At 36.1% G+C, this 23,465-nt stretch overlaps 1 protein-coding gene across 1 annotated transcript in view; it reads left to right on the forward strand.

Moving 5' to 3' along the window:
* LOC150098392 (cAMP and cAMP-inhibited cGMP 3',5'-cyclic phosphodiesterase 10A-like) overlaps positions 1 to 23,465 on the forward strand; it is a 534,534-nt gene that overhangs the window by 182,957 nt on the left and 328,112 nt on the right. Inside the window, exon 8 of the mRNA XM_090405194.1 lies at positions 13,135 to 13,174. Coding sequence (XP_090261320.1) covers positions 13,135 to 13,174 — 40 coding nt within the window. The remainder of the gene's footprint in view (positions 1 to 13,134; positions 13,175 to 23,465) is intronic.

Genomic DNA, 23,465 nt, shown 5'->3' on the forward strand with positions numbered 1-23,465 from the left:
ATTCTTTAGCCACTTCACATAAGTCCCAAGCTGGTATACCATCCAATCCAACAGATATTGGATTGGATGGTATACCACCTGGATGATATACTCTTGCAAAGTGCTTGCTGAGAAATTCCACTATATCAACTGATTCAGTTACCTCTCTACCATCAGCATTCTTCAAAATCATTCTGCCGTACACATTTTTTCTTTTACTTGCAGCATATCGAAAAAACTGTTTGCAATTCTCTTTAGCTTGCGCAGCTAATTTCCTTTCATAATCCACTTTTGCTTTTCTTACCATACTTGTTACCCTTCTGGCCTGTATGTTTGCATTTCAGGCACTTTCATTCGCGTCCAAGCTTTTGTGTGTGTGTGTGTGTGTGTGTGTGTGTGTGCGCGTGCGTGCGCGCACGCGCGGAGGGAGGATAGCTAGAGAAAAGGAGTTGTCTTTGCTCCTTGCTTGGCAGCACACTGAACAGACTACTATAATCCAGTGTGATTTTCCCATTTTGATATTTTCCGATGTGCTCATGCAGCAAGTATATACAGTAGTTAGCTCACTAGAACGCCTCTTGAGTATCTAACATATTATTATTTTCAGATCCTTAGATTCTAACTCATATGATTGGAAAATTAATTTACTGCTTCATGATCACAATACAAATTCCCAGCTTAATAATGATCCTACTAAAAGTCAGCTCAAAAGGTTATTAGATGAAACAACATCCATAGATCAAGAAACCATAAAAAAACTCAAGCCACACCCTCCTAGAATATATGGTTCACCAAAATTACATAAAAGTAACTGTCCACTTAGAATTGTGAATTCAATAGACAGTACCACATATAAAATATCAAGATTTCTGTTCACTCTTCTCTGTCCCCTCATTGGCCACTCAACTTTTTTGATAAAAAAATTCCATAGAATTTCATACAAAAATAAAGACATTAAACTAGCAGATACAGACATGTTAGTAAACTTTGATGTTGTGTCTCTCTTTGCTAATATCCATCACAAAGAGACAACAGAATTTTTAACTCAAAAATTTCCATCAGACAGTGGAATTATTCAAATTTGCAATTACACCAGGTTATTTCATATGAAAAGATAAAATATATAAACAAGAGGAAGGAACAGCAATGAGCTCACTCTTATCACCTAACTTAGCCAATTTTTTCTTAAACACCTAGAAGAAAGGATTTTCGCTCTTGACTCAAAACAAACGATTTGGCTATGGTACGTTGGCAACATCTTTGCAGTTTGGAGTCACACAGAACCAGAATTTTACTCATTTCTACAAAAAATCAACAACCTACATCCTTGTATTAAGTAAACACTGGAAAAGAATCATGAAAGGTATTTTGATGATTCTTTCTGTCTACTGAAAATCAACTTTTTCAGATTGTTATATTCACAATACATCAGCTCACCATCCATCTCAAAAATATGGCATCATAAAATATTTAGTATCCAAAGCACACAAGATTTGTTCTTCTGAAGAGTCTCTAAACAAGAATTGAAAATTATAATAAATTTAGTTTAATTCTTTATCCAAGTGCAAGCAAACATATTTTCATATACGAGAAGTCATATTTACATATACGAGTTTTCAAAAGGTGTCTCACCTTATTATTAAATTACTCTGGATTTAGGGAAAGTTGTTAGATGTTTTTTCCCACTTGGTTAGACCATAATAAATTTAGTTTAATCCTTTATTCAAGTGTAAGCAAACAAAGTTTGCTCCTGAAGTATCTCAGGACTAAGGCAACTCGTGGTAAAGGTAGGCCAAGCTCTCATCACTTCTTGTCTTAGTATCTCCCATAATGCAAAGCACATCTCCTTGTGGACATGTATAATGCTATGCATTAAGGGAAGAGCCACTACCCAGACTGGTTTTGACCTTTATTGAGGTCTCGTCAGTGTGGGAGCCAGACTCAGAGGTGGTGATACCAAGGTGGAAGCAATGGTGGAAGCAATGGTGAAAGTCATATTTACCTATACGAGTTGCCAAATGATGTCTCACCTTATTATTAAATTACTCTGGATTTAGAGACAGATGTTGGAAGTTTTTTTTTTTTTCACTTGGTTAGACTAATAAATTATGTCCATAAGGAGATGTGCTTTGCATTATGGGAGATACTAAGACAAGGAGTGATGAGAACTTGGTCCACCTTTACCACGAGTTGCCTCAGTCCCGAAGATACTTCAGGTGCAAACTTTGTTTGCTTACACTTGGATAACGGATTAAATTGAATTTATTATAGTCTAACCATGTCCACGCGGTTAGCCTAGTGGCTATGCGCTTCGCAACCATATGCCTGGGGAAGGAGTGTCCTAGGTTCGATTCCCATCAGTGACGTGAGGACCTGAAGGATCTTCCTCAGCCAAGTTAGCCAGTCTTGGGCATGCACAGTAGAGTTTTTTCCCCAGTTTATCCTGAGGTTTCATCCCGCAAAGCAGGCAAACCAGCCTTGAGAACTGAACAGTACGGACATAGGATATACTGAGGCATAGGACTGACCACCTTATCCTGTGAATGGTTTGAGGTCCGATGATTAATAAACCCTTGACTACCACAAGGTAAAAGAAGGTAAAAGGAAAATAACATGAGATGAGATAGTCTAACCAAGTGAAAAAAAAAAAACTTCCAACATCTTTCTCTTAATCTAGAGTAATTTAATAATAAGGTGAGACACCTTTTGGCAACTCGTATAGATAAATATGACTTCTCCATTGCTTCCACCTTGGGATCACCACCACCTCTGGGTCTGGCTCTCATTGACAAGACCTCAACGAAGGTCAAAACTGGTTGGAAGGTTGGGTGATGAATGGCAATGCTGTAGCCCATGAAGTTTTAACTGAGGCTCAGCTGTTGCTGTCACCCAGGTCCTGGGTAGGTGGGGGACAATGAATGCCAATGCTGTAGCCTGTGAAGTTAACTGAGGCACGACTGTTGCTGTTACCTCTTGGATGAGATGTGAGAAAATGAGGGGCTCTGCTCAGTGGTGGGTGAGCCTGTTACTGAGGGGAACAATGCTGAGTTTTTGGAGTTTGACCTATACTTGAACATTCAATAAAGGTCGAAACTGGTTGGAAGGTTGGGTGATGAATGGAAATGATGTAGCCCTTGAAGTTTTAACTGAGGCTCAGCTGTTGCTGTCAACTAGGTCCTGAGTGGGGGGGGGGGGATAATGAATGGCAATGCTGTAGCCCATGAGCTTAACTGAGGCATGGCTGTTGCTGTTACCCCTCAGATGACATATGAGCACATGAGCTACTCTGCTCGGTTGGCTCTACCACAGGGTAGAGCCAACTGGTACTGAGAGTTCTTCTCAGTGGCAGGGTGAGCCTGTTACTGAGAAGAGGGAAACAATGCTGAGTTTTTGGAGATTGACCTGTACTTGAACATTCAATAATGGAACCAGTCTGGTTAGTGGCCCTTCCCTTAATACATAGCATTATACATGTCCGCATGTAGATGTGCTTTGCATTATGGGAGATACTAAGATAAGGAGTGATGAGAGCTTGGGCTACCTTTACCACGAGTTGCCTCAGTCTTGAAGATACTTCAGGTGCAAACTTTGTTTGCTTACACTTGGATAAAGGATTAAACTAAATTTATTAGTCTGACTAAGCAAAAAAACTTCCAAGAATTGAAAATTGTCAAAGACATGGCTTTACTAAATGGATATAATCCAATAATAACTCAAAAAAAAAAAATTAGCCACTCTCCTGCATATCAACCCAGACAAGAAGAAGCCCACAGGACTCCTATACCATATGTTAAAGGCATCTCTGAACATGTGGCAAAAATTATAATAGAATTTCAACTCATTGCTACATATAAACCCATCAACCAAATTCACAACTTGCTACCATCTTTAAAAGACAAACTCTCACCAATGATGCTACCTGGCTTATATGTGTAATTTGTCTTACTTTGGACAAATAGGAAGATCTATAAATAAATGTTTCTCTGAACATCAAGACCACATCAATCTTATCAAACCTCACAAATCTGGCCATGAATATTTATATAAAGAAAGTGCTGAAACCTTATTTCATAGACCTAATCTTAATTAGAACGACTGTCTCACTATTCCAAAAGTTTGGGAAATTGTTATCCTCAATTGTATTAAATAAATTCATCTGTTATATTTTAATTTAATTTAATTAGTTTTAATTTCAGCCCATTAGGTTTAATCCATGAATACACAACTATATACATAGAAGGATTCCAATTTATGCATGTGCATTACTGTTTTTTTTTTAATTCAGTTCTTACTGTTGTTAGATTGTACTGATGATGTCTTTTGAAACATAAGATAAAATATTTACATAATAAAAAAGTTATTTACTGTGGTATGTGTGTTATTCTATAATTACGGATACTCCACAGGTTTCACTATATGAGATAGCCTTATAAAGACGGATAATAACTTCCTTACCTTTATTTTTTAGCATGTTTCTTGACTCCAAGTAATTTGAGCTATTTTAGCAACTTTTGCAATATGTCATCTGGACTTCAACTCTCTGTCTACCATTCCCCAAGTCCCTAGCCTCATCAAATTCCTACAATCCAGTACCATCAATGTGATATACAGTATGCAACCTTTTCAACCCGAAGTGGATAACCAGAGCCGGTGGAAGCATGCATGCAGGCTCCGCTACGAAGGGGGCACCGCCGCTGGGGCCTGGTTTTTAAGTTCATTTTTAAGAAACAAATTTTTATCATAAAAACAAAAAATTCTTAGAATGATCAATATGAAAATAAATAAGGCTAGATACATGGAATAAAAATTTTAAAAAATTGTATATTGCCACCTCTTTGATCAGCTGGCTGTTTAAAATTTTGAAGTGAGAGCAGGCTAAATGCTTGCCTGCAGCTTGTTATGTCTACTGCAGTCTATCTAAAGTGAAACGGTGAACGGTTTTTATGCGCAGAAACGAATTTTCGTACAAAACATTTTTTTAGTTAGCCAGTCATATGGTACGCATCTCAGTAGGCTACTGACAGTAGTGCAGTGCGGACTATTATTTCGTCTCTATGTCGTGTTGTGTAATGATTTCTTGTGGGTATAAAATAGAAATGGAATCAAAAATTTAAAAAAAAAGTTATCCAGTGCACAAAATCGTAAGCATCCTGCTGCGAAAGAAGCAGATATTAAGAAACAAACTGGGGCTCTTAATAAATTTGTTAAAATATTAAAATATTCTGATGCAGATTGTAACCAACTCGATACATCAGAAATCAGAGTTGAAGAACCGTGCACATCATCCAGTTTGCATGAAAGTACTATTGCAACTATTGAACAAGATAACAAGATGCATGATTTAAGTGAAAAACAGTTAGGAGAAGATTTAATTGGAGTTGACCATGAATCTAACACATTGTTAGTCTCTGTAAATTTAGAAGATCCAGGTGAATGAGGAAATATTAATGAAAAATTATGAGTTGATTTAATTGAAATGGGGCCTGTTCAAAAGAAAAATATAATATATCCCAGAGATACATATGGTCATAAATTTGGCGACACGTATTATAATAGAAAAATGGAAAACGGTGAGCTCGTGCCAAGAACATGGCTCATTTATTCTGAAACTTTAAATTTTTTTTTTTTGCTTTTTTTGCAAACCTTTCGCACCTACTGAATCAAGTAGTCTTGTAGAAGGTCATAACAATTGGAGAAATGTGAGTATAACTTTGCGTAGACATGAGAATAGTTTAATTTGCATGAAAAATTTCTTAAAATGGAAGGAACTTGATAAAAATTTTCAAAAACAAAACTAGTATTGATTGCCAAAAAAATACATACTCAAAGCATGTACGAAATGGAAAAGAAACATTGGACGAGTGTTTTAGAATGCTCAATTAAAATTATAAAATTCCTTGGTAGTCAAAATGTAGCTTTTTGTGGATCATCTGATAAATTATATGAAAGGAATAACGGCTGTTTTTTAAAATTAGTCGAACTGGTTGTGAAGTTTGATCCTTATGGAAAATCATGTTGAAAGGGCCCTACAATGAAACAATAGAGTACGCTATTTGAATATAGACAGTCAAAATAAAATACTGGAAACTTTAAGTAATGCAATGAGGGTTACAATTTTATTATCAATTCGAAAATGAAAATATTATTCCATAATTTTAGACTGCACACCTGATGCAAGTAAAACAGAACAAATGACCATTATTATTCGCTTTGTTTCCTGTGACAATAGAATTGTCAAGATCAGGGAAAACGTTTTAGGTTTTGCAGATATATCAGTTTCCACAGGACGTGGGTTATGTGCAACAATAATGGAACAACTGGAAAAATGGAACATTCCATTGAAGACATGCGAAGTCAAGGGTATGACAATGGGACAAATATGAAAGGGGAAAAAACATGGGCTCCAAAATTTGCTTTTGAACAAAAATCCTCGAGCTTTTTACGTGCCATGTGCTGCTCATACTCTAAATTTAATCGTTAACGATGCAGCCAAAGTGAATGCAGATACAATTAGTTTCTTTGCAATTATTCAAGAAATATACAATTTCTTTTTATTCTCTTACAAACGTTGGGCAATCCTTTTAAAGTTCGTAAAAAAAAATAACATTGAAACAGCCATCAGAAACACCATGGGAAAGTAAAATTAATGCAATCCGACCTCTACAATATCAGTTAGGAGAAATTTACGATGCACTTTTTGAAATTTTAAATAATGAAAATTTTAATAAAGAAACTCAGCATGAAGCACAAACATTGTGTGGTAAAATAATGGACTACAAATTTATTTGCTCTCTTATAGCTTGGCATGATTTACTTAACAGAATAAACCCTGTGAGTAAAATGCTTCAAGACAAAAATATGAACATTACACTTGCTTTAGAATCTATCAAAAACTTAAAAATATTCTTACAAGAGTATTGATCAGATACAAATTTTAAAGAAGTTCTAAAAACGGCAAAAGAACTGAGTGAAGAGATGGATGGAGAACAAGAATTTAAAACTGGTACGGAAGTCCGATGCCGAAAGAAGACACGACAATTTGACTACGAGCATCATGATGAAATGCCACAATTGCCAGAAGATAAATTTAGAGTGAATGTGTTTTATACACTTTAGATGTTGCAATGTGTTCATTAATAGAACGTTTTGAACAACTAAAAACATATTATGATAAGTTCAATTTATTGTATAGATTTCTACAAATTAATAACGAAAATTTACAAAAACATTGTGATGATTTAGATATTCTCTTGATGGACGGCGACAATAAAGACGTAAATGCAAAAGAACTATATGATGAATTATGTGCTTTCCGGGATATTTTTCGAAAGGATAATTTAAATATTCAAAACCCTTTCGATATTCTTAATTTTATTGTGTCCAATAATTTAGCTTTCCCTAACTTTTCAATTGCTTTAAGAATACTATTAACCTTACCTGTTAGTGTAGCGAGCAGTGAACGTTCCTTTTCCAAGTTCAAATTGATTAAAACCTACTTAATACAAGTATGTCACAAAAAAAGGCTTGTTAGTTTGCCGTTAATAGCTATTGAAAATGATATACGTGCAGAATTAGACGTTAAGACCATTATTTCTAATTCTGTGAATATAAATCAAAAACTCTAAAATTTTAATTAAAAAATTTCAGGTATATTTATGTAGTTTAATTTATTTTCTGTTATTCTGTAAAAGATGTTATTTTTTGAATACTTATATTAAATGTTCTATTTATTTCTGAATTCTTTTCTTATTTTCTCATCTATATTGAGTTTCTTTTATTTTCCTAAAAGATAGTTCCACATATAAAAATTATTAAAAAATGTTTACAAGTTACTAAGAATTTAGTAACTTGTAAAATGGAAGAATTTTTTGATGTTTAGTTCAAATTCATTTTAATTTTGTTAGCAATTCGGGTCGGTGAGAAGGCTATAATCCCTGTATCATTATATTCAACGAGTAAAGTGAAGTGTCTTTATCAAAATTTGCTTTAACTTTTGAGAATTTTTTGAATATTCGGGTTTTTAACGATTATCCTGCCTAGTCAACACCCTCTGTTCATTACATTTAGCGAACCAACATATGGCTGTTCTGTCAAAATTTATTTAAGAAATTTTAAATAATTTAAATTTTTATTATCGTAAAAGAACCACACACGCGCGCGGATTGTTACAGGGGCGCTTAGATAGAAATTGCATGCGGGCGGCAAAGACCCTAGCACCAGTTCTGTGCATAACCTTACATTTTGCATCATTAAATTGATAATCATTATCTTCCCACAGTGTCAATTTATTTAAATATGCTGCAAGATATCCACATACCTTTATGAACTATTCCCTTCCCCAATTTTGCATCATCAGCAAACAACCAAATATCTCCCCTTATATCATTGATATATAAATTAAGGGATCATGGCCCTAGTACAGAATCCTGAGTTTCTCCACTATTCACCCTCATTCTTTTAGATTCCAATCCACCATATACTACTCTCTAGTGTCTGTCTGTCAGCCACGTTCCTGTCTAGGCTATAGCTTCATATCTCTTCCCATTTTCTCCAACGGCAAAGGGCGGTTCCACTTTCCCATCCCATTCCACTGTCACTTTATTATAAAATGTGAATAAATTAATTACTACGAGAGGACTTACCCTTTTCAACAGGACAACACCATGCTGCCCACTATAGAGTATCATCCCTAAAATCCACCCACTGTTGGATTTTACGTTTAACCAACTTTTATAATACTAACTGTGGAAAGGATACAAAGACAGGTGACAAAGATGGTTTCAGGACTGTACAAGGATAGTTATGAGGATCGGCTGAGAGAATGTGGACTGCAGAGTTTGGTGGATAGAAGAAGGAGAGGTGATATGATTGAGACTTTTAAACTGTTGAGAGGTGGTTACAGGGTTGACACTGGGGAGTTCTTTCGCTTGGTTGATCACCGGGAAGGAGTGATGACCAGAGGCCATCCCTGGAAGTTACGAAAGGAAACTGTGAGCAAGAGGGTAAGGAGTGGTTTCTTTGTGTGGAGGGTGGTTGAGCCGTGGAATGCATTGCCTGATTTAGTGGTGGGAGCAAGAACGGTCAGTGAGTTTAAAGAGTGGTATGATAGACTTTGTGTTTCTCAGGGGGGGGGACCACCCCTCAGTGAGTCTTGACAGACTTTGTCTTAGGAAAGACCTCCCTCGATGAGTCATTTGACTCCTTGGAGGCCTGAATAATAATAAAAATAATAATAATAATAATAATTAAACAACCACTTCTGATATACTAATTCGTCTGTAGTTTGCTACTTCTGTCTTAAAGCCATCTTCAACAAGCTCCTAAACACGCAGCTAAAAATATGTTCTGGGTTTAATGTATTAACTCATCTTTTAACAGGATCTTGCTCCATGTCACAATTTTAAAAAAAAAGTGAAAGAGTTCTTCAAAAATCACAACATCCAATTGCTTCAGTAGACAGGTAACTCTCCTAACATTAATCCAATAATTTTGTGGGCCATAGTGAAAGAGAGACTTGTAAAATTAAATTTTGATACAAAGGATAACTTACTACAGTCCATTATAAAACTATGGTTTCAAGAAGTAGAAATAAGAAAAATGTGTTCTACGTTGGTAGATTCCGTTCCTAAATGAATCAATGAATTTATTAGGAACAGAGGAGCCCATAAAATTATTAGGTAAAGTTGAAGTTTTAATTTTTTACTTATTTTCTTGCAAAATTAAAATTTTCTTTAAAATATGAGTGTTCAGATTACTTTGTTCACTACTGTGTGTGTCTGTGTGTGTAAGAATGAGCATTTTATAAAAAAAAATATATATATATATAATATATATAACCTCCCCTTTTACCTAACTCTCGGTTTAAGTCATTCAACTCTTTTCACAATATGTATTTCAACCGAGTCAATAATTCATCATACATCTATAGCCTTAATGACGAGGCTTCTATTTCTAATACAAAAAGAAACTTCAAGAAAACACTGAGGAGGATAGGACTAAGCATCAACAGGTTAGTCTTTCTTAAATGTTGCAAATTCCACGCTGTCTTTCCTAAATTTATTTCCTTCAAAGAGAATATAACAACAGAACGTGCAAAGAGAGTCTATCATATAGCTAATTAGACCTACTGGCTGAAAGAATCTCTAATACAAAACATACTCTCTCTTTTCTGTTCACCAAAAAAAAAGAACTTTAGCCCAAATACTAGTAGAATCTTTAGATAATGAGAGCTGGCATATCTTTAATATGAACTGTGAATCTCAAGCAGCCCAAATACAATATGATAACAAAGTAAATCTTATCAGAAAATTTGAAACGTTAAAAAGAGTACAAAATAATAGGAACTTCTCAAAACCACATTTTAACATTAACAAATCTTCTCACATACTTTCAGACGAAGAAAAAAGCATCCTTAGTAGAGGTCTAAATTTTATTCCTTCTCCAATATTTATCCCAAAAAATCACTCGTTACCAAAATAGAAAAAGCTGCTTTATTTGACCTTCACAAGATGCAAAACTTCTACGTATTGAATCCATCTTTATTATTAATAATGCAAAACCACCCACAGATAACATTACTTCGAACACAAAGCAATTAGGAGTTTAAAAAATAACAGAGATATAATTATTCTTCCCGCAGACAAAGGCAGTGCAACAGTTATCCTCAACTCTGAAGATTACCAAAATAAGATGCTTGATTTACTCCAAAGTAATACCTACTCAATACTTGAGAGAGATCCAACTCGAGAAGTTCAAAATCATACCAACAACTTATTGAAAACTACCACTGAACTATCTCGAAATACGCTCTCTCCATCCTCTTATTCTGTGCATATATGGAGTTCAAAAAATCCATAAGAAAAACATCCCACTATGTCCCATTGTGGAAGGTATTGATTCTCCTACGTACAAACTTTCTAAACATCTTGCAAAATACCTCAAATGTTTTTCAGGCAAGTTCTCATCCTTTATCAATAACACAGCAGACTTTGTTTCATACATTAAGGATGTGACAGTTAACGAAGATGAAATCATGGCTAGCTTCGACATAATTTCCTTGTTCACTAATATCCCAACAGACGAAGTCATAACATTACTCAAGGACAAGTTATTCAAAAAAATGTTGGCCTTACTTACCTATTGCATCAAGTCCAGTTACTTTACATTCCAAGATACTATATACAAGCAGAATCATGGTCTGGCGATGGGTAATCCTTTATCCCCTGTTCTTGCAAATATTTACTTGAAGGATTTTAAAGCCAAGGCTATCTCTTCCTTTACTTTAACACCTAAAGTTTGGAAATGTTATGTGGATGACGTTTTCCTCATTTGGAGCCATGGACATGATTCCCTAATGGATTTCTTGAAACATCTCAATAGTCGACATCCAAGTATAAAGTTCACAGCAGAGCTTGAAACTGATAGTTCCCTGCCTTTCCTAGTTGTGAAACTGACCTGGTCTTCTGGTAAACTTAAAATTTCGATGTACAAAAAGCCTACACATACCAACAGATATCTTCATGGTCAGTCGCATCACTTCCCTCCTCAAAAACTTGGAATAATTTCTACCTTGGGACATAGAGCTCGCTCTCTTCTTGATGATCCAAATGACCTTCAAAAAGAAGTCAACTATCTCAAAACTACTTACGTACTTAATGGATATTCTAAAAGAATTATTGAAAAATTCCTTCTTAATCCTCTCAGTCATCACACAGAAGAAATAAATACATTTAAAGGAAATATATCTATTCCTTACATAAGTTCAGTTTTACAAAAATTAGCCAAGGTTCTAAAAAAATACAATATCAGAACTTTGTTCACTCCACTTCCAAAAATCCGCTCCTTAATAAGCCACCCAAAACCATGTCATCATCTTAAATTTCCTGGTATGTACAAATATTGTGTGATTATGATATTCCTTATTTTGGCCAGACAGACAAATCTATTGAAATACACATGGAGGAACACATGAGGGACATTGCTTACACAAGAGACAGTGAGCCAGTGCCTTATCAAGCCATATCCTTTTCTCGCTAATCCTAATGATGAAACCCCAAGTCATACAGTCCGCTGGGACAGTTCTACTAAACATTTTTCATTGCCATGATGAATTGGAGAGAAAAATCGTAGAATCTAGGGAAATCATCCTCAACCCTGAACATCTAAATAATAACTTGAGCTACAACCTCCTAAATAGTCATTCAGCTGTAATCATGTACTGGCGTTCGCGTGATACTGCAAGCACACACTCTCCTAACAATGCAACAAACGAAAGAACAGCTTTACTAATTATGTATAGAGACTCTCTATGCTGTTCATAGTTTTTTTAACCTTCAGTATTTAGTGTTTTTTTTTCTTTTATAATGTCACCTGATGAAGGCTGTTATAATCCGAAACTAGTCGTGTTTTACTATTAAACCCCCTTTTACCTAACTCTTGGTTTAAGTTATTCAACTCTTTTCACAATATATATATCAAATTCTTTAAAAAATGAAAAAAGCACTATGAAATACAATTACTGATAACAATTCCAAATTTCAGACACAAGTAATCCATCACAAGGTTAAGGTTTTGACAGTGGAGAAGAACTTCAGTGCTTTAAAAAAACTGTTCAAATTTGCGGTTGCAGTTGTGCAGTAATTTAGCATTATCCTAGAGGATCCTGTGTTTAGTATTAGTAATTGTATGTTCAGCAAAGCCAGATTTATGATGTTTTTGGATTCATTATTGGAAATGTTTTCAGAAATATGCTTAGTAACAGATTGGCCTGTTTGACCAAAGTCAACTAACTTGCAATAACATGAAAATGAATAGACTCCTAGTAGTATTAGTAGTAAAGATTACACTATCCTTAGTAGTTAGCAACAAAGAACTGATTCGATTAATAGGTTTAAACATATTTGGAAGGTGAAATTTGTTGAGTACAGTTAATTAAATATCTTTCCACTCTGGTCACCTGTGTATTTTATGTTTCTTTATGAATTCGCAGTCATTTCTACATTGAAGAATGATAGATAAAAGTCATATCTTCAACACAACAACTCTAGTGATTAGATTAACCACTATTCTAGTAAAAATATAATTCTAACAAGACAGCATGCCTACTACATTCATGGAAGATGAGATGAAATGTAATGTCATTTATTATATTTACAGGATTCAAGATTTCCAAAAGGAGTTGGAGGATGTGGACCAGGTATGTATGTATGTATGTATAGTTATTTCATCTGCATGCAAGAAATAGAGAGAAAGAAAGAACGTGATGGTAAGTAAGTGAATGCAATTAGCAGGATGCAAGAATTGAAAACATGGTTGAAATTGAAAAATGAGATGAAATATTTTTCAGCAAGATTATTATTATTATTATTATTATTATTATTCAGGCCTCCATGGAGTCAAAAGACTCATCGTGGGAGGTCCTTCCTAAGACATAAAGTCTGTCAAATCTCATCGAGGGGAGGTCCCACCCCGAGAAACACAAAGTCTATCATACTACTCTTTAAACTGATTTACCATTCTCACTCCCACCACTCCATCAGGCAATGCATTCCATGGCTCAACCCCCTCCACACAAATAAACCACTCCTTACCCTCTTGCTCACAGTTTCCTTTCGTAACTTCCAGGGATGGTCTCTTGTCATCATTCCTTCCCGCTGTTCAACCAAGCGAAAGAACTCCCCAGTGTCAACCCTGTAACCACCTCTCAAGAGTTTAAAAGTCTCAATCATATCACCTCTCCTTCTTCTATCCACCAAACTCTGCAGTCCACATTCTCTCAGCCAATCCTCATAGCTATCCTTGTACAGTACTGAAACCATCTTTGCCATCTGTCTTTGTATCCTTTCCACAGTTAATTTATCCCCTTCAAATCCTGGGGACCAAATCTGAGAACAATAGTCCAAGTGTGGTCTGATCAGAGACTTATACAACGGAATGATAACCCTCTTATCTCTGCAGGTCAGTGTCCTTCTCATAATTGCAGCAATCCTCTGTGTTACCTTCACCACCTTTGCAATATGTCCCCTAAACTTCAGGTTTCTATCAATCATCAACCCCAGATCTCGTCTCCCCTACTTCCTCCAGTATAACTCCTCCCATAGAGTATGCAGCATCCCATCGATGTTTTCCATACCTCAAGACCTTACATTTTGCTGCATTAAACTGAGACCCCCATTCATTTGCCCATCTATCTAGCTTATTTAAATCCTCTTGCAGGGCTACCACATCTGCACTATTACTAATAATCCTTCCTAGCTTCGCATCATCCGCAAACAACTGAATATCCCCCTGCAATCCACTGGCTATGTCATTGATATAAAGGTTAAACAATATAGGTCCTAGTACTGAGCCCTGTGGGACCCCACTTGTAACCCTCTGCCTCCTGGAAACTGCTCCACCGTACACAACTCTCTGATACCTATCAGACAGCCAATCCTGAATCCAGTTGACCAATCTGGCATCCAGACCCATGTGCTGCAACTTAAATATCAGCTTATCATGTGGCACCCTGTCAAATGTCTTCGCCAAGTCTAAGAAAATTGCAGTATATGCCTTTCCCTCATCTAATGTTCTTGTAACTTTATCAAAAAAGGCTAGCATATTGCTAAAACAAGAGCATCCTTTCACAAATCCATGTTGATTCTCACAGATAACATTACCCTCATCTGCCCAATGCTGTATATGGTCCCTCACTATTTCTCCAAGATCTTAACAACTACTGATGACACACAGACTGGCCTATAATTAGACACTTCCAGTCTGTTACCATCCTTATGCAATGGCACTATCTTACCTTCCCTCCATTCCCTGGGCACCTTTGCCGAAGCCAGACTTTCATTGAAAAGCCACGTTAAAGGCACTGTCAATTCCCTAGCACATTCTCTCAAAACTCGTGGTGAAATACCATCCAGTCCCACAGCTTTACTGACATCCAGAGTACTCAGTATCTGAAACACACTCTCCTCCTGTACCTCCAAACCTCGAACCAGCCCTATCCCTCTAGCATTAAAACTGACTCCTCTAGGATGAAATACTCCAATAAAGTGTTCATTGAACAATTCCACTATGTCCTCTATTACTATTACTCTATTATTACTATTATTATTATGTGATACCTCCAAGGAGTCCAAAGACTCATCGAGGGAGGGTACCTACTCTACAACTCTGTCTCCACCACTCAATCCACCAACTACAGAACCACATCATCTACACCAACACCATCTACTGCCCACCAACAGTATTTCACAATCACAAACATCCATGCCCATGTGCGGGATTCAAACCCGCCATGGGCATGGATGCTTGTGATCTTTGTGATCTGCAGCCTTTTGGCTGGAGAGAGAATATGCTGACCACTCAGCCAACAGATATTATATGATTCGTGGGAAATGAAGGAGATAAAAAAGGATCAAATGAAAAATAGCCATAAAAGGGGATAATGAATGATTTGAGAGTAAACTGTAATCAGATTCTCTTAATAATACAGGTAACCCTCGCATAACATAGATGTTAAGTTCCATAGAAATGCCGCATTATATAAATCGCATTATGCGAGACTCAGATCACATAGAAAAAGTAGGGTTAGGTTCCGAAATCGCTCTTTTTTTTAAAAAAAAAATTATATATACAACAATGACATACCCAACAAAAATATATTTTTATTTAATTCAGGTAATTCGTGTAAGTTAAGAAAACATATAAACTATGAAACAAATACATAGCATAAACTTATAAAATTAAAAATTGCTCTTAAACTTCATTGCACATAATGCACAAATGTTTTAGGCAAAATAAAATAAAGTGCATATTTTTAATCGTCATCAGTGTCTTCAAAACAAACATTTTGTAGATGTTCTTTATTTATGATTGGCTGGACATCATTATCACTTGAAATCTCTTGAACATATTTGCATAATTCTCATTGCCTACTTCGGCTGGGAGTAATAAGACCTTGCTTACCACTATGATGCAATTTTTTTATATAGTTCATAATATGGAGCTAAACAAATATCTAATTGTTTTGTGAATTTTTCAGAGTTGGTCCATTGAGGGATTATTATCTGTAAAATAACTTAACTTTCTTGCTCAGCCCAATCCTTCTGCCAATTTCTTTAACAGATTCATCACAATTGGAATCTTCTGCAGACCTTTCTTCATTTCAACGTCATCTATTAATTCTACCAGTTCCTACTCATTTAAATCTATTTCCCTATCACTTAATTTACTAATTTCATTTTCAACAATATCGCAAAAGCCCTCTAAGTGGCCATTACTATAAAAATAAATTTTTTACACAAATAAAAAACATTACATATTGTATGTAACTCATCAGAAAATAAAATGCTCAGCTTGAGATTAACAGACTTATGATTTTTAATGCGCTTTCCTGGCAGAAAACGAAGAAAATTTCAGTTGTCTTCGTTTACTGTAAACAATTGACGTACATGTGTGCTGAAGGGCATTTATCCTAATATAAATTCGCTACTGATAACTACATGCGCAATACATGCAGACACGAATTTAACTAAACTAAAATTTTTTTAAGTTGTGCAGTGAAAAATATATGAAAAGATAAAGGGTTATTACAATTTGTAGACTGTGTTATATTGAAACCGCGTTGTATAAGTAAAGCGTTGAACAAGGGTTACTACAATTTGTAGACTACGTCATATCGAAACCACATCGTATAAGTACCGCATTATATGAGGGTTACCTGTATATTGAATGAGAGTGAATACAAGGCTTGATTCAGTCTTTGGATATGATGATTAAATGAGCAGAATTATTTATTAGCAAAGGAAAACTTTGGAATGATTTGGTTGAGCAAAGATAAGTGTTAGATTGATATCAGAAAGCTATTAAGAAGATTGAAAGTATGCTACCCAGATATAAGAGTGATGAGTTGAGACTGCAAGCAGAGATGGTGAATGGTATGTTGCAAAGCTGTATGAGGAGAAGGGAATGCAGTTTATGAATTTGTAAGATGAATTTCAGAGACAGATGAAACTATAAAAAGTGATGGATTGCAATTTGAATGGGCTTGCTGTGAATCATTGGGTAATCTTGTTGGTAAGGGGAATATGGATAAATCACTGTTTCCTCAATGGGGATGACTGTGCTTCCAGGGAGAAAAAGGAGCTTTTGGTGAAAAAATATTAAGAATCATGTCTGCCAACAATGTAACACTGTTAAACAAAATATAATGGACATATATTACGTATGAGGAAATAAAGTAACAAAATATCATTCCCCCCCCCCCTCCTACATCTAGTCACAAGGCTTTGTGATTAGAAATCAATTTACATTATTTCAATCTATTGTATCTTCATACTCTACATTCCAAAGACCACTGACGACTTTTGTAAATCTTCTTTGGACCTTTTCTAACATATCCTCATTACAATGATAACTTAGTGACCAAAATCTGTGCACAATAATCCATATAAGGCCTGATCAAGGTCTTATACAATGGAATCACAATCTCTTTCAATGTCCTCCAAATCATTGCCATTATTCAATCTGACGACTTCACAACTTACACAGTGTGGCCCCGGGATTACATGCCCTAGTCCACCACATCTCCTAGATCTCTCATCTCTTCTGCCTCGTTTAAATTTTCCCCATCGAGTGTATACTTTGCATCTCATCGTTGTTTACTAATTTTCAAAATCTTACACTTTGCATCATTGAATGGATAGCTTCATTTACCTGCCGATTCATGCATTCTATTCAAGTCATCTTCATGCGGAATCTTCTTCACTATTCATTGCTTTCCCCAATTTTGCATTATCTAGAAACAGTTACACATCACTAGTTAAACCCATCCCAATATCATTAATATACAAATTGACTTCTTTGGGGCACTGCCCTCCTCCCCCCATATAAAACTTTCTGATACCTATCTGACAGCCAATCACTTATCCAACTCACCAGTCTATTATTCCAATTCCATCTATTCAGTTTATTTGATAGCTTGTTGTGTGGCAGTCTACTAAAAGCTTTTGTAAAATCTAAGTATTCCACTGTATATGAATCTCCCTTGTCCAAGAAATTTGTCACCTTGTTATAGTACATAAGTAAATTGGTAAAACATGATTTCCCTTTAATAAACCCATGCTGACAACCACAGGGAATAATGCTGTTATCAACCTATTTCTGTATCATAGTTATCACCAATTTTCACTGTACCTTAACGACAACTCCAGATATACAGATTGATCTATAATTTGTAGTTACAGCCTTATCACCACCTATATGCAGTGGAACAATTACCTTCATTTCCATTCTATTGGAGGCTGTCCTTTTGTAAGATTCTTATTAAACAGGCATGTCAATGCTACTGCCAACTCCCTGAAACACTCCCTTAAGACATTAAGCTATAAAAAAATAAATATAACTACATTAAAACTCAAATTCAAATTGCTAATTTACTAAAAATAAAAATTATCTCTTCAGTAGCAAGTTTCGCTGGCCTTTCACTGAGTGGCACCTTGCACTTCAAGACAGGAAGGTATAGTAAGGAAGACAGAAATGGAATAATAGGAGAGATTAGCACTGCAATCCAAGGACAATCCTAAGGACTTCTTTTGTTATGTTGCTGTAGGAGAAGAAATGTTTGTGGATGAATGATTCTATTAGATGGTAATGGAGGTCTAGCGACCAGTGCAGATGATACAGCTCAGCTGTTTGGGACATTTCATCCTAGAAAAGTAGGTTTTAGGTCTAGAGACATGGAGAAGGTTGAAGGTGCAGAGAAGAATGTCTTTCAAATACTAAACATTCTGGAAATCAAAAAGTCAGAGCAACTCAATAGGATTTCTATAATAAATTTAGTTTAATCCATTATCCAAGTGTGAGCAAACAAAGATTGCGCCTGAAAGTATCTTCAGGACTGGGGTAAGGTAGTACAACACTGGGAAGCTCGTTGCAAAGGTGGAGGCAAGATAACATCACTCCTATCTCAGTATCTCCCATAATCTAAAATACATCTCCTTGTGGATATGTATAATGTTATGCATTAAGGGGAGGGTTGCTTCTGCCTGGCATCTCCACGCCTGGGCCTGGCTCCCACTGAAGAAACCTCAATAAAGGTCGAAACTAGTCTGGGTAGTGGCCCTTCCCTTAATGCATAACATTATACATATCCACAAGGAGATGTGTTTTGCATCATGGGAGATACTGAGATATTAGTAATGTTAGCTTGCTCCATCTTTGCAATGAGTTTCCCGGTGTTGTACCACCTTACCCCAGTCCTGAAGATACTTTCAGGCGCAAACTTTGTTTGCTCACACTTGGATAAAGGATTAAACTAAATTTATTATAGTCGAACCAAGTGAAAAATAAACTTTTAACATCAATAGGATTTCACTATGTGTTTTACGAGAATGTGCAAATCATCTGACAACTCCATTGACCTGGCTGTTGAATGAAAACCTACCTACTGAGAAAGTGCCTGAGGAATGGAAGGAGGATTAGATAATGCCATGGGTTTTGGTAGAATGCAGGTGTTAAACTATAGACCAGTTTGTATTTCTTCTGTGGTCATTATCATATGAATGATTATTAATTAATATTATATTAATTAATATTATATAATGAATAACTACAATTTTGGAGAAATTATTAAAAAATTGTATTAAAAGTTGGGTGGATGAGGTAATTGAAGGTCAACATGGGTTTGTTGAAGGGTCCTCTTGCTTTAGTAATTTGCTTACTTTTATAATAAAATGACGTGAGCGGTTGATGAGGGAAAAACATATATATTGTAATTTTTCTGGATGTTGCAAAGGCATTTGATAGGACATTGCTTATGTTACAACCCATGGAGTTAGATATCTGATTACCGACTTTGATTGGAAATTGGCTGTCTGACAGATATCAGAGAGTTCTTTATGTGGGAGCAGTATCTAGGAAGAGTATTGTCACATGTGGGACTTGACAAGGATAAGTAATGGAAACCTTTTGCTTTTTAACTTTATGGCAGTGATACTGTCACTTAGATATTCAGTTATGTGCAGATGTGATGTGTGGGAAGATTATTAGTAAGCTGATATTATGGCTTTTCAAGAGGATTTGAATAAACTGGAACAATGGACCAATGATTGATGATGTACTTTAATGCTATTAAATATAAGGTCTTGAAATTTGGATCAATAGATGGGAGGATGCTTACTCTATTGGTGGATCCATACTAGATGAAGCAGATGGGACAGGGGATTCTAAGGTAATAGTCAATAAAACTTTCAAGTTTAGGATCCATATTCCAAAGGTGATAAAGGTAACTCAAATTACTAAGGACTGATCAGTAGAGAAAAAAGAGTAATAATTTCATTGCATAAAGTCCTGATCAGATTTGGATTTGGATTAGCCCAAATCTGGTCACTGGGATTTGAATAGGATAAATTATCCTTCAAAAATGTACAGCAGCAGATAATTGAAATGATATCAGGATTCTATATTGTTAGTTATGAAAATAGACTGAGGACATGCAAACTACAGAGTTTGGTGGATAGAAGACAAAGAGGTGACATTTTTCAGTCATTTAAACTGTTGAGAGATATTTACAGGATTGACATAGGGAAGATTTTTCATATAGTAAAACATGGAGAAGGAACAAGGACAAGGGTTATCCATGAAGTTAAGAAAGGAGATGGTGATAAGGAGATTAAAAAGTGGCTTTTTGCATGGAGGGTGGTTGGAACAAGAAATTCATTGCCTGATAGTGTAGCAAATGTGCAATTTGCAAATGGATTGAAATGGCCAAAAAGAAGAAGAATGATAGACTTTGTGCTGTCAAACTTTGAGATTTGTGACTCCATGAAGGTCTATAATAAATAGAGTAGGAGTGAAATGGGTGAACAGTGAAATCAAGCAAGCTGTGCTGGAAAAGAAAATGTTATGGAGAAGGTACAAGACAGAAGATCCATGAAGAGTATAAAGTGCAGGCTAGAAAGGTGACTAGCATGGTAAAGAAAGAAAAGGTGTAGTATGAGAGAAGATTGGCAGGTCAGGCCAAGGTTAACTCAAGGGAATTTTTCTGCTACATGGCAAGCAAGAGGAAGAATAATTATGGCAGATTAACATTGATGGATAGTCATGGCAGCAGACTAACAGCTGCAAAGGAAATAGTGGAATTACTGAATGAGCAGTTTATCAGCATATATCATACTGGTATAAATGATCCACTGCAATATATAGAAAAGAGGTAAGAATTAGGAGAACTGGAAGTGAAAGGAACAGTGGTGTATCAGATGTTGGTTGGGTTAGATGTGAAGTGAGAATGGATGGCATATCACCATGTATTCTTAAGGTATGCGCCCCACAGTTGGCTATGCCCTTGACCTGGTTATTTAATGAAAGTTGCAGTGGTAGAGTTCCTAAGAAGTGGAAAGAAGGGAAAACAGTACCACTCCACAAAAATGATTCTCAGACAGAAGTCTCCAACTATAGGCCAGTCTCTGTATAATTGCAGTTGTGATCAAAGTGTTGAAGAGATTGGTAAGGAATAGAATACAGAATTGGGTTGATGGACATAGCATTCTTTATGATGATCATCATGGATTTGTAAAGGGTAGGTCCTGTTTTAATAATTTACTTGCATTTTATGATAAGGTGACATGTGTTAGATAAGGGAGAATCATATACAGTGATATTCTTAGACTTTTCAAAAGCGTTTGATAGATTACCACAAGATAAATTGGTGTACAAGCTACAGAGGATGGGAATAGTTAGTAAATTGGTTAGAGGGATTAACTCTCTGAACAGCACCAGCAGGTTGTGTATGATGGAGCAATGTCTCAAAAAAGGAGGGTAACCATTGGCGTGCCCCAGGATTCTGTTCTTGGGCCCCTGCTGTTTAACTTGTTTGTAAATGATATATCATATGGACTAACTGGGGATCTTCAGCTATTTGCTGATGATGCAAAGTTGGGAAGAATTGTAAGAGCACTGCTGATGTTAAATTCCTTCAGGAAGATTTGAATGGACTTTTTACTTGGACAAAAGAGTGAGGTTGCAGCTTTAATATCAACAAGTGCAAGGTGTGGCATTTGGAGTACAGAAAAATATAAGACTGTGTACTATTATAACAAAAGCTGCTGTTGTGCATTATTGTAACGATGGCTGTTTGCCTATATTGTAATACCTTCTTTCTAATTAGCAGTGTGCTTTTGCTTTCGTAACCTTTCTTAATTACTCTATTGCGTACTATGTTTATCCACCATGGTTATACTATGCCTATGCACACTGGAAAATTTATTTGCTAAGACTGCAACATCAGTATTTCCCGGCATAAGACTCAGTAATACGTCTGGTAGATCCCTCTCTCTCTCTCGCTAGCATATATTCCTTCAATAAAGTTTAGATAAACAGTCGTGGTTCTTAAGTACTTAAACTACACTTTTAATGCCTTAGTTGTTTCCCACTCGCAGATCGGATTTTTATTTAGGAACAGTGCATTGTAAAATAAAAGCTCAGATGGCACTCTATTGACATATAATTAAAACACATTTATTTACATTAATAACAAAGTACATTAATTAAACGATAGGAAGGTTACTCTCTCTCTACCTATCCATTAGATTTTTAGTATAAAGAAACAAGCTTTCCCCCTTTTCAATACTAAATAACTATACAATATAATTACTCAATTACTTCTCTGCTTATTAAATCAAATTATTGAAACTCTAATTTACTCACAAAGAGGTTAGCTAACTATGCTAAGTTATTTCACAAATCTTATGACAATTATCAACATGCCAAATGACTCTCTTATGGACACTTCTTATTATTACAATTAAGTTAATTCTTATCAGTCCATCTATAACGTATCTCCCTAGATCACAAAAGGAATGTACAACAAAAAGATGGAACAAATGTACAGAGGCCCTGTGTCGCACACTCATCCAAAGGTGTTGCACTAAAGTCCCTATGCTTTTCCTTTAATCTCGGGCTTAGGCTTCCATCTGGAATCTTGCTTCGGGGGGGGGGGGGGTGGCTTTCATTGGGATGTTGGCTGGCTTTGGACTGCAATTTTCCGGTACTTGAAGGAAAAGCTCAGGCAAGAAGCTTCAGCATACGGGCAAATTCTCCGGCGCTTGAAGGTCGCTCTGCGGCTTTTGGCTTCGGATGACCTCCCGCAGCAAAAAGACATCCGACCAACACTGCCTCAGGTGTTTATTACATCGGGTGTTCTCTTGTCATTCCCATTCTTTTCCTCTGGCATGGGCTCACCGTAACGTCCGGTTCTCTGGATCCTACTCTCAGAACTTCTGCCTCTAACTGGATTCTGATAACTCCCAATGTTTGGCTCAGTCCCTTTTTATTTCACATTCTCCAGGACCTTGAATAAAGGGTTGTAACCCCTGAAGAATTCGGCATGACTCCTTGATCTTCTGTTAAGACCGACCCGTTCTTTCTTCTCCTCCGTGCACTCCTTTAATCCTATCTTGTCTGAATGCTGACGATCTCTTTGACACTGACTTTGAAGG

Source organism: Typopeltis vanoorti, chromosome 15 (assembly GCF_054136105.1).
Source record: "Typopeltis vanoorti isolate ZY-2024b chromosome 15, IOZ_Tvanoo_1.0, whole genome shotgun sequence".
Lineage (NCBI taxonomy): Eukaryota > Metazoa > Arthropoda > Arachnida > Uropygi > Thelyphonidae > Typopeltis > Typopeltis vanoorti.